The sequence below is a fragment of the Dendrobates tinctorius genome, unplaced genomic scaffold (genome assembly GCF_039654945.1).
Source record: "Dendrobates tinctorius isolate UK_male_01 unplaced genomic scaffold, ASM3965494v1 ptg000199l, whole genome shotgun sequence".
NCBI lineage: Eukaryota > Metazoa > Chordata > Amphibia > Anura > Dendrobatidae > Dendrobates > Dendrobates tinctorius.
In genome coordinates this window covers 2,860,004-2,877,965 of record NW_027361866.1, presented here as the reverse complement: position 1 = coordinate 2,877,965, position 17,962 = coordinate 2,860,004, and the positions used below count along the sequence as shown (strand labels likewise).

Sequence of the window (17,962 nt, the reverse complement as noted above, 5' to 3'; positions counted from 1 at the left end):
AAGTGCCGTCCACACGGAAAGAGACACTTGCTGACGTGTTTCAGTGGGGTTCAGTAACGCCAGCTGTTCCCCTGCTGTGTGGATGGCAGTGTCTCCTGCTGTCTCCGCATTCCAAAGACAGTAGGCCTCTGCCTACACCCTCCTATTTCCTGGGCTTCAACACAGCCAGTTGTAGCTCGGAAGTGCCGTCCACACGGAAAGAGACACTTGCTCCCGTGTCTCAGTGGGGTTCAGTAACGCCAGCTGTTCCCCTGCTGTGTGGATGGCAGTGTCTCCTGCTGTCTCCGCATTCCAAAGACAGTAGGCCTCTGCCTACACCCTCCTATTTCCTGGGCTTCAACACAGCCAGTTGTAGCTCGGAAGTGCCGTCCACACGGAAAGAGACACTTGCTCCCGTGTCTCAGTGGGGTTCAGTAACGCCAGCTGTTCCCCTGCTGTGTGGATGGCAGTCTCTCCTGCTGTCTCCGCATTCCAAAGACAGTAGGCCTCTGCCTACACCCTCCTATTTCCTGGGCTTCAACACAGCCAGTTGTAGCTCGGAAGTGCCGTCCACACGGAAAGAGACACTTGCTCCCGTGTCTCAGTGGGGTTCAGTAACGCCAGCTGTTCCCCTGCTGTGTGGATGGCAGTCTCTCCTGCTGTCTCCGCATTCCAAAGACAGTAGGCCTCTGCCTACACCCTCCTATTTCCTGGGCTTCAACACAGCCAGTTGTAGCTCGGAAGTGCCGTCCACACGGAAAGAGACACTTGCTCCCGTGTCTCAGTGGGGTTCAGTAACGCCAGCTGTTCCCCTGCTGTGTGGATGGCAGTCTCTCCTGCTGTCTCCGCATTCCAAAGGCAGTAGGCCTCTGCCTACACCCTCCTATTTCCTGGGCTTCAACACAGCCAGTTGTAGCTCGGAAGTGCCGTCCACACGGAAAGAGACACTTGCTCCCGTGTCTCAGTGGGGTTCAGTAACGCCAGCTGATCCCCTGCTGTGTGGATGGCAAAGTCTCCTGCTGCCTACACAGTCCTACTACTACTGATTTTTAACCGTGCTCCAATTAGGCCTGTGGCTCCACTGTCTCTCGTATTTCCCCTGTCCTCCAACCCTGCCAGTTACAGCTCCGAACGGGCGTCTGCACAATCCACACATGTTCCTGTGTTACAGGTGTTCAGTCCAGTCAGTTAATCCCCTGATGTGTGTCCGGCAATGTCGCCTGCTCTGTCCACATTCCCATACCTCCTGCTTAGTAACCATGTTCAAGCACCGTCAGCTGGTCCTCGGTTGTGCCATTGGCTCTTATTCCTTCTGCTGCCCCTCCGGGTGCCAGCACTGTCAGCTGGTCCTCGCTATTTCCATTTGCTTTTGCAGCTTATGCTACCCATCCGGGTTCCAGCACCGTCAGCTGGTTCTCGGCAAAGCCTTTGGCCTAGGTGCCTCCATCTCGGTATCCGAGTTCCGGCAACGTCTGCTGGTCCTTGGTAGTGCTTTGTAGCACAGGTACCTCCTGCTTAGTAACCGGGTTCCAGCACCGTCAGCTGGTCCTCAGTAGTGCCATTGGCTCTTGTTCCTTCTGCTGCCCCTCCGGGTGCCAGTACCGTCAGCTGGTTCAAGAGGACAAAGAACAGGAAGACAACCACCAAGATGCAGAACAACAAGAGAGAAGACAAAGAAGCATAAAAAAACAAAGCAGAAGAACATTAAGCATAAGACTAATACTCTGAGCAAATGATATTATCTTATTTATAAGCAGAAGAAGACTAAGCAGTGTATGGGGGTGAGTCCGTTCCTCCTCGTGGTGCCCCTGGAAAAGGCCTGCTGCTGCAGGCCAAACTGAACACGGACAAATGCTGTTGTAAATCTTTTGTGACAGGCAGAACGGAAGGTGTAAACTTCTAACTTTTCTAGATAACAACTACAGGAATGCCTGACACAAATAAGAATATGATGAAGAAGAATAGGAAGAAGATGAAGAAGTTGAATATGTAGAATAATAATTGTTGAATAAGAAGAATATGAAGAATGTAAGAAAAGGAAGAAGAAGAAGAATGTAAAAAAAGGAAGTAGAAGAATTTAAAAAAGGAAGAAGAAGAAGAATGTAAAAAAAGGAATAAGAAGAAGAATGTAAAAAAGGAAGTAGAAGAATGTAAAAAAAGGAAGAAGAAGAAGAAGAAGAATGTAAAAAAAGGAATAAGAAGAAGAAGAAGAAGGTAAAAAAAGGAAGAAGAATAAGAAAGAAGAAGAAAGAAGAAAGAAGAAGAAGACATACATGTCTGGCAAAATATAAATGAGGCTAACATAGTAAATATCTTTGTAACTCCTAACGTCTTTAAAAAAAAAGTTTAATTCCTGCTATTCCATTTGATTGGGCTAAACCTCTATGGCTTTAATGTCTCCTCCACCTCCCACAATACATTCTACATTATTCTTAGTTGTTTTTCTTCATGTAGAATTAACCTACAAGGAAAGAAAGGGTTTTTTTTAATTCCGATATTTTGGCCCCATTGACTTGCATTGGTTCCCGGTATCGGAATCGGCGATACCGATACTTTTTTTTAAGATCGGCCGATCCATTCCGATCTGATATTTTCAAGTATCGGCTGGTATCGCTCAACTCTAGTACTGAGGCATCAGACAAATATGTGCAAATTACATTGTGAAAGGAGGGGGGGCATGGGAAACTGTGACATTGCCTATTGTGATTGGTGGATCCTGTGTAATTACCTGTGTTATTGTAAGCCTGCCTCTGCTGACAAGAGGTATTGCCCAAAACACTTACTGAAAGGAGAAAAAGAGTAAAAAAAAAACAAACAACCAGTGAGAACATTGCAAAATTACTAGTTTTATTTACTAAACAGCGTGTTATGAAAAAATAACAGGAACTCAAAAACGTGTTTTAAATAGCAGATTACATTCGGATGATGGCTTCCCTTCATCAGATTGGCCTTGTCTAAAGACCCCTTTACATTTAGCGATGCACCAGCGATCTGACCACAATATGACCCGGTCAGGATCGCTGGTGCATCGCTAAGGCCTCTTTCACACTTCAGTTCTTTACAATCAGTCACAATCCGCCAGGTTTTGAAAAAAACGGATCCGCAATTTTTTTTTGAGGATCCATTTTTTTCCCCATTGACTTCCATTATAGGCGGATTGTGACGGATTGCCGTCCGTTGCATCCGTTTTTTTTGCGGATCCGCAAAAAGTTCCTGTCCGTTACCATCCTCAAACATTTGAAAACGGAGCTTGCAACGTTTTTTTCTGTGGCGGATCCTCCAAACACTCATTGAACCCGAAATTCTTTCTGGGTGCCGGACAAAAAATTCTCTCTCTCTCTCTCTCTCTCTCTCTCTCTCTTTTCCAGGCTGCGATTCCTTTAAAATTCTTCATTTGTCGGATCCGTCAAAAAAACGGACGGGTGCCATCCGTTGTCATCAGTACTAAAACGGATCCGCCATCTGTCCTTTTGGCGGATCATGACTGATGCAAAAAACTGAAGTGTGAAAGAGGCCTAAATGGTCGCTAGTGAGCTGCCAAACAGGTAGATCTCACTAGTGAAGTAGCAACGCAGCAGCGGTTGTTACTTACCTTTCACACGCAGCGATGCTGACGTCCTCCCGCCTGCGTCCACACGGGGGAGCCGGTTGGAGGTAAGTATCACACATAGCGATATCGCTAGCAATATCGCTGCTGCGTCACAAAATCGGTGATGCTTTAGCGATATTGCTAGCGATATCGCTATGTGTAAAACCCCCTTTAGTGACCCTCCTGAGTGCATTAACCTCTCCTATAAAACGGCAGTGAGAGGAGGACAGGAAACACACCTACAGTGCCCATTAGAATGCCAAAAGCATCAATTCTTCTTACTTAAGCTTGTCAACCTTAATTAACTTCATAATACAAGTTACGCACTGAAAAATGGGGGTTATTTGGCTAAAGTTGTGGGGGGGGAGGGCTGGCTGCAGGTTTTCATGTGCCCTGGGCGAAAGAGCGCCCCTTTAACACATACCACAACTCATCATGCTCCGATACGGCAGATAAATAGCGGTATAGTACAATGAAAAATACCTCACTTTTTACATCTCATGACGAGGCCCATCTATTTCTCCATACAGAATCATTGGTCCCATATAATGTTTGAAACAGTATATGATGAGCTCCACATAATGCTACAGTATATGTTGGTCCCCATGGATGAAGCTCCACTGTCTTATGGGCCCAAATAATGCTCCAAACATAATCGGCCCCATTTCTAATGCTCTAGTGTATAATGGGCCCTGTAAATGCTGCTCCAGTGTCTGATGTCCACCTTTGGAATGTTCCAGTGTATGGTGGGCCCCATTTATCATTCTCCAGAGTATAGTGCTCCCCAAAAATTGCTGTCCCAACATTGAAAACAATCAAATAAGTCTCCTCGCTAGGGAATCCCTGTACTTGTCTGGACAGGTGCTGTAGCTTGCTTAACAGCTCGCCAGCCGTTCTCACGCCCAGTATGGATTGCACGTGATTGCACAAAGGTTAGAAAGGGTACCGTATCCCTGGATAACATGTATGGATAGCGTACACATTCAAAATATATGTCTCAGGAGGCAGGCTCAGACGGTGTTAGGCCCAGTATGGATTGCACGTGATTGCACAAAGGTTAGAAAGGGTACCGTATCCCTGGATAACATGTATGGATAGCGTACACATTCAAAATATATGTCTATACAGCATGAGGCAGGCTCAGACAGTGTTAGGCCCAGTATGGATTGCACGTCATTGCACAAAGGTTAGAAAGGGTACCGTATCCCTGGATAACATGTATGGATAGCGTACACATTCAAAATATATGTCTATACAGCATGAGGCAGGCTCAGACGGTGTTAGGCCCAGTATGGATTGCACGTGATTGCACAAAGGTTAGAAAGGGTACCGTATCCCTGGATAACATGTATGGATAGCGTACACATTCAAAATATATGTCTCAGGAGGCAGGCTCAGACGGTGTTAGGCCCAGTATGGATTTGACGGCCCAGATTACACAGCGGAGGAGCAGGGAGAGGTAAAGATTGCAAATGCTGGGGCCCTGCCCAAGCAAGGGGGGGCCCACTCGTGGGCGTCGGTACTGGCACTGGGCCCCTCATAGTACAGCGGTGTGTCTGACGGCGGGTGTGCACCACCACCGTCAGAGACACTTGATTGCACTATGAGGGACCCTGTGCCAGTGCCCGCGCCCAAGAGTCGGCCTACCCACCTGTCCAGGGCAACGGCACTTGCACGGTGTCGTGCGCTAGGTGTTGACCCCGGCCATGGGGGGGGAGGCAGCACAGTTAGGGAGTTTTAGAAAGTGGTATATGTTGATGTTGGACATTCAGCTGGTGCAAAAGGCGAAATAAGTGAAGTACCAGGAAGAGGTGGACCAAAGCAAGCCATTTTTCTGTCACCCTATGTGTCATCAGGGGAAGGTGGGACAAAATCCTTGGAAACCCATGCGTGGTTCATTTTAATGAAGGTTAGATCATCCACATTTTGGGTTGACAGACGGGTCCTTTTTTCTGTCAGGATTGATCCAGCTGCACTGAAGACTCTTTCCGATAGCACACTTGCAGCTGGGCAAGCGAGCTCCTGTAAGGCATATTGGGCCAATTCAGGCCAGGTGTCCAGTTTAGCGGCCCAATAGTCAAAGGGGAATGACCTGTGTGGGAGAACATCGATGTGGGAGGAAAAGTAGTTTGTAACCATAGTTGACAACTGCTGTCTCCTGTCACTTTCCATCGATGCAGTATTACCAGTTGTGTGAGCGGTATTTGAAAAATCAGTCCACAACATTGTCATGAAACCCCTGTCTCCAACGCCACTTCTGCTGTGTGCACCACGAACACCTCTGCCAAGCTGCCCCCGGCCCGTACGGCTCGTGTGAGAACCATCACCGCTGCTGTGTGCTGGGAATGCCTCAAGCAACCGATTTACCAGAGTTGCTTGTTTATTAGCCAATATTAGGTCAAGGTTCTCCTGTGGCATGATGTTTTGTAATTTGCCTTTATAGCGTGGATCCAGGATGCTGGCCAACCAGTAGTCGTCATCGTTCATCATTTTGGCAATGCGGGGGTCCCTTTTTAGGATCCGCAAGGCATAATCTGACATGTGGGCCAATGTTCCCGGTGTCAATGATGCACTGCGAGTGCTGGGTGGAGGAGCGCTTTCTGGCAAATCCACATCCCTCCAGTCACGCACAAACCCTGTACCAGACCTTGCCACGCCAACATTTTCACTTGCCCCACGAGATGCATCCTCCTCCCCTAAGTAATCATCCCCATCATCCTCCTCCTCTTCTTCCTCCACCTCGTCCAGGAGAGGTCCCTGAGCAGACAATGGCTGAATGTCATCAAGGATTCCCTCCTCCTCTTCCTCCTCATCAACATTGGCTGCAGACGCCTGCTCCTTAAGGTGCGTCAAAGTTTGCATGAGCAGACCCATAAGTGGGATGCTCATGCTTAGGATGGCATCGTCTGAGCTTACCAGCCGTGTGCATTCCTCAAAACACTGAAGGACTTTACAAAGGTCTTTCAGCTTCGACCACTGCACGCCTGTCAACTCCATGTCTGCTCGCAAAGTGCCTGGCCGTGTATCCTCCCACAAATGCATTATGGCCTGCCTCTGCTCGCACAGCCGCTCCACCATGTGTAGGGTGGAGTTCCACCTTGTTGCAATGTCGATAATGAGGCGGTGGTTGGGAAGGTGGAGCAATCGCTGCAGCTTCTGCATACGAACGGAGTGTACAGGCGACCGGCGGATGTGCGCGCACAGTCTTCGCACCTTCTGGAGCAGGGCTGTTAACTCCGGATAATTTTTGAGGAAGCACTGCACCACCAGGTTCAAGGTGTGAGCCAAGCAAGGTATGTGGCTGAGTTTTGAAAGGGCTATGGCTGCCACAAAATTACGGCCGTTATCACTAACTACCTTGCCTGCCTCAAGATGTACACTGCCCAGCCATGACTCAGTTTGTCGCTTCAAGTACTCGGCCAGCACCTCGGCGGTGTGTCTGTCGCCCAAACACATCATCTGCAACACAGCCTGCTGACGCTTTCCACTAGCTGCTCGATAGGGGGACACATCGTGTGCAACAGTGGCAGCTGCAGATGAAGTGCTCGTACGACTGCGCTCTGTGGACGAGCTTTCGCTTCTGGAGGAGGAGGAGGAGGAGGGTCGAACGCCTACAGCCAACTGTTTCCTATACCGTGGGCTAGGCAGCACTGTCCCACCACCGCTGTCCCCTGTGGACCCTGCATCCACCACATTAACCCAGTGCGCAGTGATGGACACGTAACGGCCCTGGCCATGCCGACTGGACCATGCATCAGTTGTGAGGTGCACCTTTCCGCTCACTGACTGCTTGAGTGCATGGACAATGCGGTCTTTCACAAGATGGTGGAGGGCTGGGATGGCTTTGCGAGAGAAGAAGTGGCGACTGGGTAGGTCATAGCGTGGTACTGCATAGGCCATGAGTTCGCGGAAAGCTGTGCTTTCCACCAACCGAAAGGGCATCATCTCAAACGAGATAGTTTGGCAATGTGGGCGTTCAAACCCAGTGTACGCGGATGAGAGACTGAGTACTTTCTTGACCTACTCATAGTGTCTGGGAGGGTGAGCTGGACTTGAGAGCTGCATATGGTGGAAGTAGCGGTGGACAGGGCGGACTGAGAGAGGGTTGATGATGGTGATGGAGTTGGTGTTCTTTCTGATGGCCTAGAATCAGTCTTTCGTTGATATAAAAGTGGGATTCCCTGACTGCTGTGGTCTTGCAACGACACCTCAACATTTGCTGCTGTGCTAACCGGTGGGCTTACAGTGGGGGAAACAATGTAGCGTTGCTGACTACCTTCGTTGTGATCAGTTGCACATGTGGCACTTGAGGTTTGGTGTTGTGTCCACGCTTGCAAGTGCATGCTGGTTAAATGTCTAAACATGCAACTGGTATTCAAATTTTTCAGATTTTTCCCTCGGCTAAAGGTCTTTGCGCACTTCTTACAGATAACCTTGGCCTGATCATGAGGATTTTGTTCAAAAAAGTGCCACACTGCACTCTTCCTACTTTGGCAGACATTTTGCGGCCTAGCACGCTGTGATCTTTTGACCCTCTGGACAAGCTGTCCAGCAACTCTTTTGATGTTTGGAACCTGTCTTTGGAGTGCTCCGGGCCTGCCAGATAACAGCTGTTGCGATGTCGATGTCTGCTGTGGATGCTCCTCATCTGAGCTATTGGAAGCAGCACCCTCTTCCCCCAATGGATGCCAATCTGGGTCAACAACTGGGTCATCCATCACCTCCTCTTCTATGTCATGTGCACCTTCCTCTGTGTCACCGTGTATGGTGGTATAGTGTGCGGGAAGGGGCACCTGAGTCTCATCAGGGTCAGAATCTGGCTCTGTACACTGCGAAGGACAATGTAGTGCTCTGAGTGAATGTACCAGCAGAATCATCCATGCACTCCATGTCAGATTCATCTTGGCCTGGGTAATTCACCATTTCACTTGATAATCCAGGCATGGTATGTGAAAACAGCTCCATGGAGTAATCAGTAGTATGGCCTGCGTCATCCTTCAATCTTGGTTGGGGTGAAGGACACAAGGAAAGGTGTGGTTCATGAACATGAGCCTCCAATGACGACTCAGTGCTTTTACTTTTTACAACTGAAGAAGAGGAGGCGATAGAGCTGGAGGCTGAGTCAGCAATGTAAGACAAAACTTTTTCCTGATGCTCTGGCTTTAAAAGCGGTTTGCCAACTCCTAGAAGTCTAAGCGTTCAAGGCCTTATGTAGCCAGACGATGACGCAGGGTCAGCACCTCCTGCATTCGGTCCTATTTTGCTCTTGCCACTACCATCAGATCCACCACCAACACCATCATTACTAGCTGCCAACCCCCGCCCAATTCCACGGCCTCTTCCACCAGCCTTCCTCATTTTTGGTAGAAATGTAGACAAAATCCAATAAACTATATAGTAATGTAAAACAAGGTACAAGGTGTCTATAGGACAGGGGAGATTTAGAATTTCTGCACACACTTGTGGACAGTGGACACTTTTGGATTGTGTGAGGCCCACTGATATCTGAGCGCTATGTGACAGGCTCGATGGCACAGCTGTGACCAAAGTGACGAGAGGATAAGGGAGATTTTGAATCTCTGCGCACACTTTTGGACACTGGACACTTGTGGATTGTGTGAGGCCCACTGATATCTGAGCGCTATGTGACAGGCTCGATGGCACAGCTGCCTGTGACAAAAGTGACGAGAGGATAATGGAGATTTTGAATCTCTGCGCACACTTTTGGACACTGGACACTTGTGGATTGTGTGAGGCCCACTGATATCTGAGCGCTATGTGACAGGCTCGATGGCACAGCTGCCTGTGACAAAAGTGACGAGAGGATAATGGAGATTTTGAATCTCTGCGCACACTTTTGGACACTGGACACTTGTGGATTGTGTGAGGCCCACTGATATCTGAGCGCTATGTGACAGGCTCGATGGCACAGCTGCCTGTGACAAAAGTGACGAGAGGATAATGGAGATTTTGAATCTCTGCGCACACTTTTGGACACTGGACACTTGTGGATTGTGTGAGGCCCACTGATATCTGAGCGCTATGTGACAGGCTCGATGGCACAGCTGCCTGTGACAAAAGTGACGAGAGGATAATGGAGATTTTGAATCTCTGCGCACACTTTTGGACACTGGACACTTGTGGATTGTGTGAGGCCCACTGATATCTGAGCGCTATGTGACAGGCTCGATGGCACAGCTGCCTGTGACAAAAGTGACGAGCGGATAATGGAGATTTTGAATCTCTGCGCACACTTTTGGACACTGGACACTTGTGGATTGTGTGAGGCCCACTGATATCTGAGCGCTATGTGACAGGCTCGATGGCACAGCTGCCTGTGACAAAAGTGACGAGAGGATAATGGAGATTTTGAATCTCTGCGCACACTTTTGGACACTGGACACTTGTGGATTGTGTGAGGCCCACTGATATCTGAGCGCTATGTGACAGGCTCGATGGCACAGCTGCCTGTGACAAAAGTGACGAGAGGATAATGGAGATTTTGAATCTCTGCGCACACTTTTGGACACTGGACACTTGTGGATTGTGTGAGGCCCACTGATATCTGAGCGCTATGTGACAGGCTCGATGGCACAGCTGTGACAAAAGTGACTAGAGGATAAGGGAGATTGGATTGCTTTTAAAAAAGCAGTTTGCGGAGCAGTGGGTAAACAGCAATGCCAGCGTGTCAGGAAGCCTTAGAAGGCAGCCCAACAACCAACACCACTGATTCACCACTATATAGCCTCCCCTTGCACTGCACACACAGTGACTTGTGTGTTGTGCAGGCCAAATCGCTAGCAGCAGAAGCAGTTTTTTTGTCTTCTTCCCTGCCTAACGCTCTCCCTACAGAATCAGCAGCAACCTCTCCCTATTCTAAGATCGGCAGAAGTAAGATGGCGGTCGGCGTGCACGCCCTTTTATACCCCCTGTGACTCCCAGCAAAGCAAGCCAATCACTTGCATGCCCTTCTGAAAGATGGTGGTGACCCGTGCCTAGGTCATCACGTTGCCCACAGTGTCCGTGGATCCTGATTGGCTGAAAAAGAGCGCAAAACAAACTTTTGAAACGCGACTTTGGCGCGTAAGTCGCCGACCTCGTGGCCGACCTCATCCTAGGGTCGGGTTTCGTTTCATGAAACCCGACTTTGCCAAAAGTCGGCGACTTTTGAATTTTTTCGACCCGTTTCGCTCAACTCTAGTCATCAATTTTTCCAACTGCCTATTCAATTAGATTTTTTGGCGTTAAAGCAGATAAGTGTCCAGGCTCTAATTGACTGAATTCATTACAATGCATATCTGCATAATGTATCATTTTCAATACTAGTTTTCCACTTTAATAATTTTTTTCCTGATATATTTAGGTGCTCACGTGTTCTCTCTGGTTTGTTAGATGCTGTTTTACACAGCATGGTACATTCACTTTTCATCTTTTTATTGATTCATCCACCTGTTGAGACCTTGGTGCTGCACAGCTATTTTGCTGCTCTTTAAAGAAAAGAATAAAACAGAATGAAAAAATGATAAAAGCTCTGCTTTCTCTCCCTATGAATTTGTTTTCCTATACCATAGGGGAAATTTATCATGTGCAGAATCTTGAAGTGAGTTTTGATGGATGAGTTGCCGTTATTTGCACAACATTTATAAAAGTATTGCATTGTGTTTGCTCTATTTCCAGAAACTTTTGAATATAATGATTCTGTTTAAAGAAATAGAATAAAAACGGAGAATTTTTATTGCAAATTTTTCAAAAGTTTTAATTCAAAATTTTGCTACGCACCTACATGCCTGTAAAATTTTCCTATCCAGTTGTCAAAGATGAAAAGAGCAAGATAAAACATAAAAGTTACATATTTTTAAAGCAGAAATAAAATTTGCCACAATTTGTGGCTTTTCTCTGCACCATAAAACTGGAGCACAGACTTTGATAAATTCCCACTTGTGTTTTTTTTTTACTATGATCTACTAGAATACCAAGTAAACAAAGTTTCATATTATTCACCTCATCATCCATGAAGTGATATTGATTGCACAGTAACACTGTATCCTCAGCACCTTGTAATAGTTTTAGGCTGTGTGTCCACATAGCGATTTTTAAGCGTTTTTGCCACAATTGTTGGTGCGAAAACGCTGCGAAAACGTTTAAAAATCGTGTACAGAATGCCCCCCATGCATTCCTATGGCATTCCGCACATGCTGTGCTAATGCTGCGCTTTTTTCCACGGCGGAATCGCATCGCGGAAAAAAATCGCAGCATGATCATTCTTTTGTGCGGAATCGCAAAGAATTGCCACGATTCCGCACCCATAGGAATGCATGAGAATCGCTTACTTCCCGCATGTGGCTATGCCCACCATGCGGGAAGTTAAGCGTCTCATGTGCGGTTGGTACCCACGGTGTGGAGGAGAGGAGACTGTCCTCCATTCCCTGGGTACCATACCCCTGTAAAAAAAAGAAATTAAAAATAAAAAATCAGGGTATATTTACCATCCGATGTCCCGCGCTGCATTCCCGGCCTAAGCGTTCCCAGTAATGCCTTGCGGCAAAGCCCTGTAATGACGTAGTCTCGCGTGACTCTACCGGTCTCGCGAGATCGCTATAGCAACGCGAGGCTACGTCATCACAGGTCTCGCAAGGCATTACTGGGAACGCTGTGGCCCGGGAATGCAGTGCGGGACGTCGGAAGCTAAATATACACCGATGTTTTTATTTTTTTTAGCATTTTAACATTCTATCTTTTACTATTGATGCCGCATAGGCGGCCTCAATAGTAAAAACCTGGTCACACTTGTCAAACACTATGTTTGACGAGTGTGACCAACCTGTCAATCACTTTCCAAGCGATGCTTCAAATCGCTTGGAAAGTGCTTGAATATCGCACACGAAAATCACGGCAAAATCGCGATCATAATTGCGGTGAAATCGCACAGAAAAAACCGCGCAATTTCTGGGAAGGAGTCCGGTTTTTAGTGAGCGTTTTAAAACGCTACATGGGCCCATAGCCTTAAGTAGGTTTGGAAAAAATACCACAAAGTGTAAATGTTTTCAGAAATGTAAAGTATATAAAAAAGTAAATAAACACCTGAGGATCAGTAAAGTATCCACTTTTTTCACATTTAATTTGGAGTGCTGCCTATTTTTTTTATTTTTGTTTTTTTATTTTATATTAAAAAAAGAAGTAGAAATTGAAATCAAATCTATATTTGGTGTGAAAACGCCAAACAGAATCAATTCCTGCAGGTATACTTGCACAAATTGTTACCCTTATAAATCATACAGTCTGCTGTAACTGTAAAAAATCCTTTCCTATTCCAGCAGCTAAATAGGCAAGGGTTCTTTACAGTTACAGCAGTCAGACTAACACAAGAGATAGTAATGGCAGACAGTATAACATATTTTTAAAAAAGCATGTGTGATTTACTCAGCAGAAATGGCATTGTTTGATGTAAATCATTTAGTGGCGAAGAATGTATAATTGGTGAAGAAAGGTTGAACTTGATGGATCGGAGTCTTTCAACCTATGTAACTATGCAACTAAAAAAACAAATCTAAATTTACAGCAATTTCTAAAATAAAGCTATAGGACAAATCACAATGTCACACTTCCCATTGCTGCTCTCTTTGGTGTTGAATTTAAGACAATGCTAAGTGAAGGAAAATGGAACAGCAGAGGGAAACTCAGTCTTATTTACAAATTGTTTTATGATCTAAGCCTATGTTCACATAGCATTTTACCCTATGTTCAGTGGCTTTGTTAAGGTTTCAGGCATATGCGCTGACAGGGCCAGTGACAGTCATGATGCAGATGGAGTCACAGTGTGTTCTATAGTGCATCTTTTTGGCCATCAGAGACAGATGATGGCTGAATAACTGAGCAATCATCCACTGGCTAAGATGCAGGCTCTGCTCCTGAGCCAGTATCAAAATCAAGGAGCCAACATATGACATAACATTACATTGGTAAGAAGTTAACCTTAGATTCTGCTGCCTAGTTTAAGAAAAACAGCAAAAGAGACTAAGTCAGATAAAAACTATTAGCAGGCAGGCAAAGATACTTACCTGCCCAGGCCACAGAACAAATGCACTACCAAGGTGCAGCGGACCCATTAAGATGGCACAGGTGCAAAAATACCTGATGAGGCAGCCAGCCTCCAATCAGGACATGGCCGCTTGATATAATAATGCACAAAAAACGTAATCTATATGTGGCAGCGTTCACACAGAAAATGCAAAGCATCCAGCTGAACCTATTAGTGACTTCCATACTATTAGATCAGGCAGGTCAGCCAGTGCTAAAAAATGGATACCATGTGAACAGAGGCCACAGTTTACAGAGCCATCTGGGCCTAGCTGCACCATGTAAAAATATACAGTGCAAAAAACACATAGCAATATATGTGAGGTATTAGTTAATATTATGGCCACAATATGTAAGATTGCAACCTTTGTCAAAGGTCCCCACTTTTGCAAGTCCCTACTCTATCAAGAAAAGCACCAAAAAAGACTTAGTCAGATAAAAACCATTATCAGGCAGGCAAAGATACCTGCCCAGGCCAGAGAACAAATGCACTACCAAGGTGAAGCAGACCCATTAAGATGGCACAGGTGCAAAAATACCTGATGAGGCAGCCAGCCTCCAAACAGGACATGGACGCTATGCACCGAAAATGTAATCTGTATGTGGCAGTGTTCACACAGGAAATGCAAAACATCCGGCTGAACCTATTAGTGACGCCCATACTATTAGATCAGGCGGGCCAGCCAGTGCTAAAAAATGCATACCGTGTGAACACAGGCCACAGTTTACAGAGCCATCTTAGTCTTTTTTTGTGTTTTTCTTGACAGAGTAGGAACTCGCAAAAGTGGGAACTTTTCACGAAGGTTGTGAGCCTACGTATTGTGACCATAATATTAACTAATACCTCACATATATTGCTATGTGTTTTTTGCACTGTATATATTTTTTCAGGGTGCAGCTGGGCCCAGATGGCTCTGTAAACTGTGGCCTTTGTTCACATGGTATGCATTTTTTAGCACTGGTTGTCCCGCCTGATCTAATAGTATGGGCACAGCCACATGCGGGAAGTAAGCGGAACAATGCAATCCTATGGGTGCGGGATCGCCGCAATTCCGCTAAATTAATGAGCATGCTGCGTTTTTAAAAAAATGCAGCATTAGCACAGCATTGCGGAATCCCATAGGATTGCATGGGATGCTTATTTTTCGCGTTTTTGCGGCAAAAATCACGCGTTTAAAACCGCCGCGAAAAAACCGCGACGTGTGAACTCAGCCTAAAGTGAAGATCTTCCACAAAGTGAGAGACCACTTTCAATTTGTTCCATTCAAAGTGCATACAGTAGTTACATCTGCAAATCAATGAGAAATAGCCTTTGGTCTTACAGTGATATGAACTTCGTACAAAAACTGTAGGGGAACAAAAGTGCAGAAGACCATTGGGTGAAACCCTTTTAGCTGCAAAGGAAGGTAAAAAGAAGGTGCTCACCTGAGCTGGTTGTGTGCAGGCGCAACTCCTATGAACACCTGAAGATATCAACTGTTGCTGGCTTGTGTCTGGGGGATGATCTCCTCCAGGATAGTTGACCAATTTGGGCGATAACGCGATATCCTGCTGTAATAAAGAATTCTTAGGACCATGATGAGTTGAACGATTTTTATCTCCACAACACGTTTCAAGACTGGACTTGCATCTTTTCCAAGTGAAAAAAACAATTCCACATTTTTTCAATTGAAAAAGAGGCTAGTCAAGCGTTATCGCCCAAAGTGGTCAACTATCCTGGAGAAGATTGTCCACCCGCCACAAACTAGTAGCGGCTAACAATTCTTTATTCCAGCATCGCAGCCGGATAACGTGTCATCATCCAAATTAGTTAGTATTATGAACTTGACATACAGCTGTAGAAAGTATACACCTGGGAAAATCATGAAGCGCAGACTTTGGTGATGTTCTTTTCTGGGATTGAGCACCTATATGTTAGGGCATATGAGCTTAAAGCATCGGTGAACCCTATGAGGGGGTAGGCAGTGCCCTCGTGCTGCAGTGCAGATTATTTTCCTTCGTATTGATATTCATAAATTGGTCGTGTGTTTTTTTTTTATGGGGTTCAGGGTTAAAAACAAAAATTTGGACTGACTTCTAGATTTATCTATTTGCTTGTTTTTTTAATTTATTTAACACATTGAACCCGCTATAAGGTCATAAAAGACCTTTGGGGGACATTGCAACCTTTAAATACATTTTTATACCTGATTTGCCCTGTAAATGGGGCTGGCATATTAGTCCCTCTTTACAGGGCAAATTGAACGCCTTGGCAGCAATCTAGAGCTAGAGCTGCTCCCTTCTGACACCTTGCAGTCACAGAATCACTGGAAGCAGAAAAGGAAATGCTGGAAGCTTCCTAATTTGAATACACAGTGCTACTTCAAAACTCTGTATACAGAGAACAGGAAAGCATAAATGGTAATAAACCATCTTTGCCTTCTCTATGGAAAGTCAAGCTCTTTCTGTCTGCCGGCTTCCGTCGCCTGCAGCTGTAATATCTCTGTGCAACTGCTTACTGTCCAATGATGTTTTTGAATGTTATTTCAATGTAATACGCAAACCATGGCGTGTTATGTGGTGGAACAGGAAAGCTGTATATCTTTGTACCGTGTTAGCCAGTAGATAGAAAAATATTCAGAATTGAGAGTCCTCAGTGGTTGATACCTTTTAATGGCTAACTGAAAAGATGGTAAAATATTGCATGCTTTCGAGACTACTCAGGTCTCTTCATCAGGCTAAACTAATACAAAATCTGAAGATTCACATATTTACGCACAACATAGCACAGAAAAAATGTAATAGATAAGACAAGTAACATGAAGCAGAACTATCATTGTGGGAGAGGGAGAAACACAAATATAAATATTGGACCAGTTCATAGATTAGGAGTCTGGATGTTTTATTGTCCTCTAATTGGGGTCTCCTAATGTGTTGTGATGCTCCCACAAGGTCTTAGGAGCAAATTCCTTAATTGATGTAAAAAGACATAAATCCATGCGACACATTCATTCTAGCATTGAGAGTGTCAAAGGTCATCATGAGCTTGTACTCACAGACTCTTCTCTCTCTCTGAGAGAAGGTGGTGCTAGACAGCCAACACACTTGCAGGGAATGACCTTTTTGTTTGGCAATCTCCGCATGTGTTACGCCTGTCGCTCTCTGCAAGACATGCAACCGCAGGGACTCGAATATATTATTCGAGGATGCCCAAGATATTTGGATAACACCAGAACATGCTCTGATAACACGCTTTCCGAACACGTTCGCTCATCACTAGAGCTAACCACTGAGCTACCATGCTGCCCATGCTGTTCTATTCACTTTTGCACAGATACGAACCGAGTGTTCATGCAAAACACAGGGAAAAAATGTCCGTTTTTTTTTCGATATCATAGATGACAAGGACCAATACAAGTTTACGAGTCAGTGGAAAAAACCATACAGCACACGGATGGCATCAGCGTGCCATCTCTATGCTGATGTGTTTAACATTGCAAAGTATAGGAGAAGTTTTGAAATTTATTTCTTTATCCATCCGTGAAAAATACCAATGGAAAAACGGACACATGGATGACAGACTGATCCAAAACACCGATGACACCGGGACCATTATTTTCACGTTCATGTTTAAACACGACATATGAATGAGACCTTCCATTGAGTTATTACTGGTTTACATAGGACTGCAGGTAAATGTTCAAATAAGTAAACAGCTGTTTAAATATAGAAACAAATGATAAATACAGATATAATATGACTGGGAAAATACAGCATAGAAATTATCTTCCAATCACCGTTAATCACCTCTTATGTGTTAGGCTTCTTTTACACTTACCGGGTTTTTTATGGACCGTTTTTGCGGGCCGTATTGCCATGATTTTTGCGATCTCCCACAAAAAAGGATCGCAAAAAACCTTGTCGGATCGTCGTTTTTCCCTGTTTTAGCAATTTTTTGGGGAAAATACCATGATCTGCAAATGCGATGTACCGCAAAAACAAGCTACTGTTATTTTTGCGGTGCCATTGAAATGTATTGCAGCTGTGTCCATACGCCGTGAAAAATATCGAGCAAGCTTGATATTTTTTCACGGCCGTATATATGGCCCTCACGGCCATACAGCGCACAGCGCTCTGATGTATTTTTCCGGTCCTTTTGTGCGGTCTCATAGAATAATAATAATAATAATTATTATTATTATTTTATTTCTATAGCGCCGACATATTCCTCAGCACTTTACATTTCAGAGGGGACTTGTACAGATGATAAACGCTACAGCATAACAGTAAATTCATAGGTCATAACAGATACCAAGAGGAATGAGGGCCCTGCTCGCA

At 45.4% G+C, this 17,962-nt stretch overlaps 1 protein-coding gene across 9 annotated transcripts in view; it reads right to left on the bottom strand.

Moving 5' to 3' along the window:
- Positions 1-13,704, bottom strand: part of LOC141056737 (uncharacterized) — a 347,515-nt gene extending 333,811 nt beyond the window's left edge. For 6 of the 9 annotated variants that reach the window (XM_073553184.1, XM_073553183.1, XM_073553191.1 and 3 more), the window contains exon 1: positions 13,627-13,693. In XM_073553184.1, coding sequence (XP_073409285.1) covers positions 13,627-13,674 — 48 coding nt within the window. In that variant the 5' untranslated portion in view covers positions 13,675-13,693. Of the gene's footprint in view, positions 1-2,707; positions 2,766-13,626 lie in introns of those variants that run through there. The other 3 variants (XM_073553185.1, XM_073553189.1, XM_073553186.1) reach the window with 3 other exon arrangements.
- Between the last annotated feature and the right edge of the window lie 4,258 nt (positions 13,705-17,962).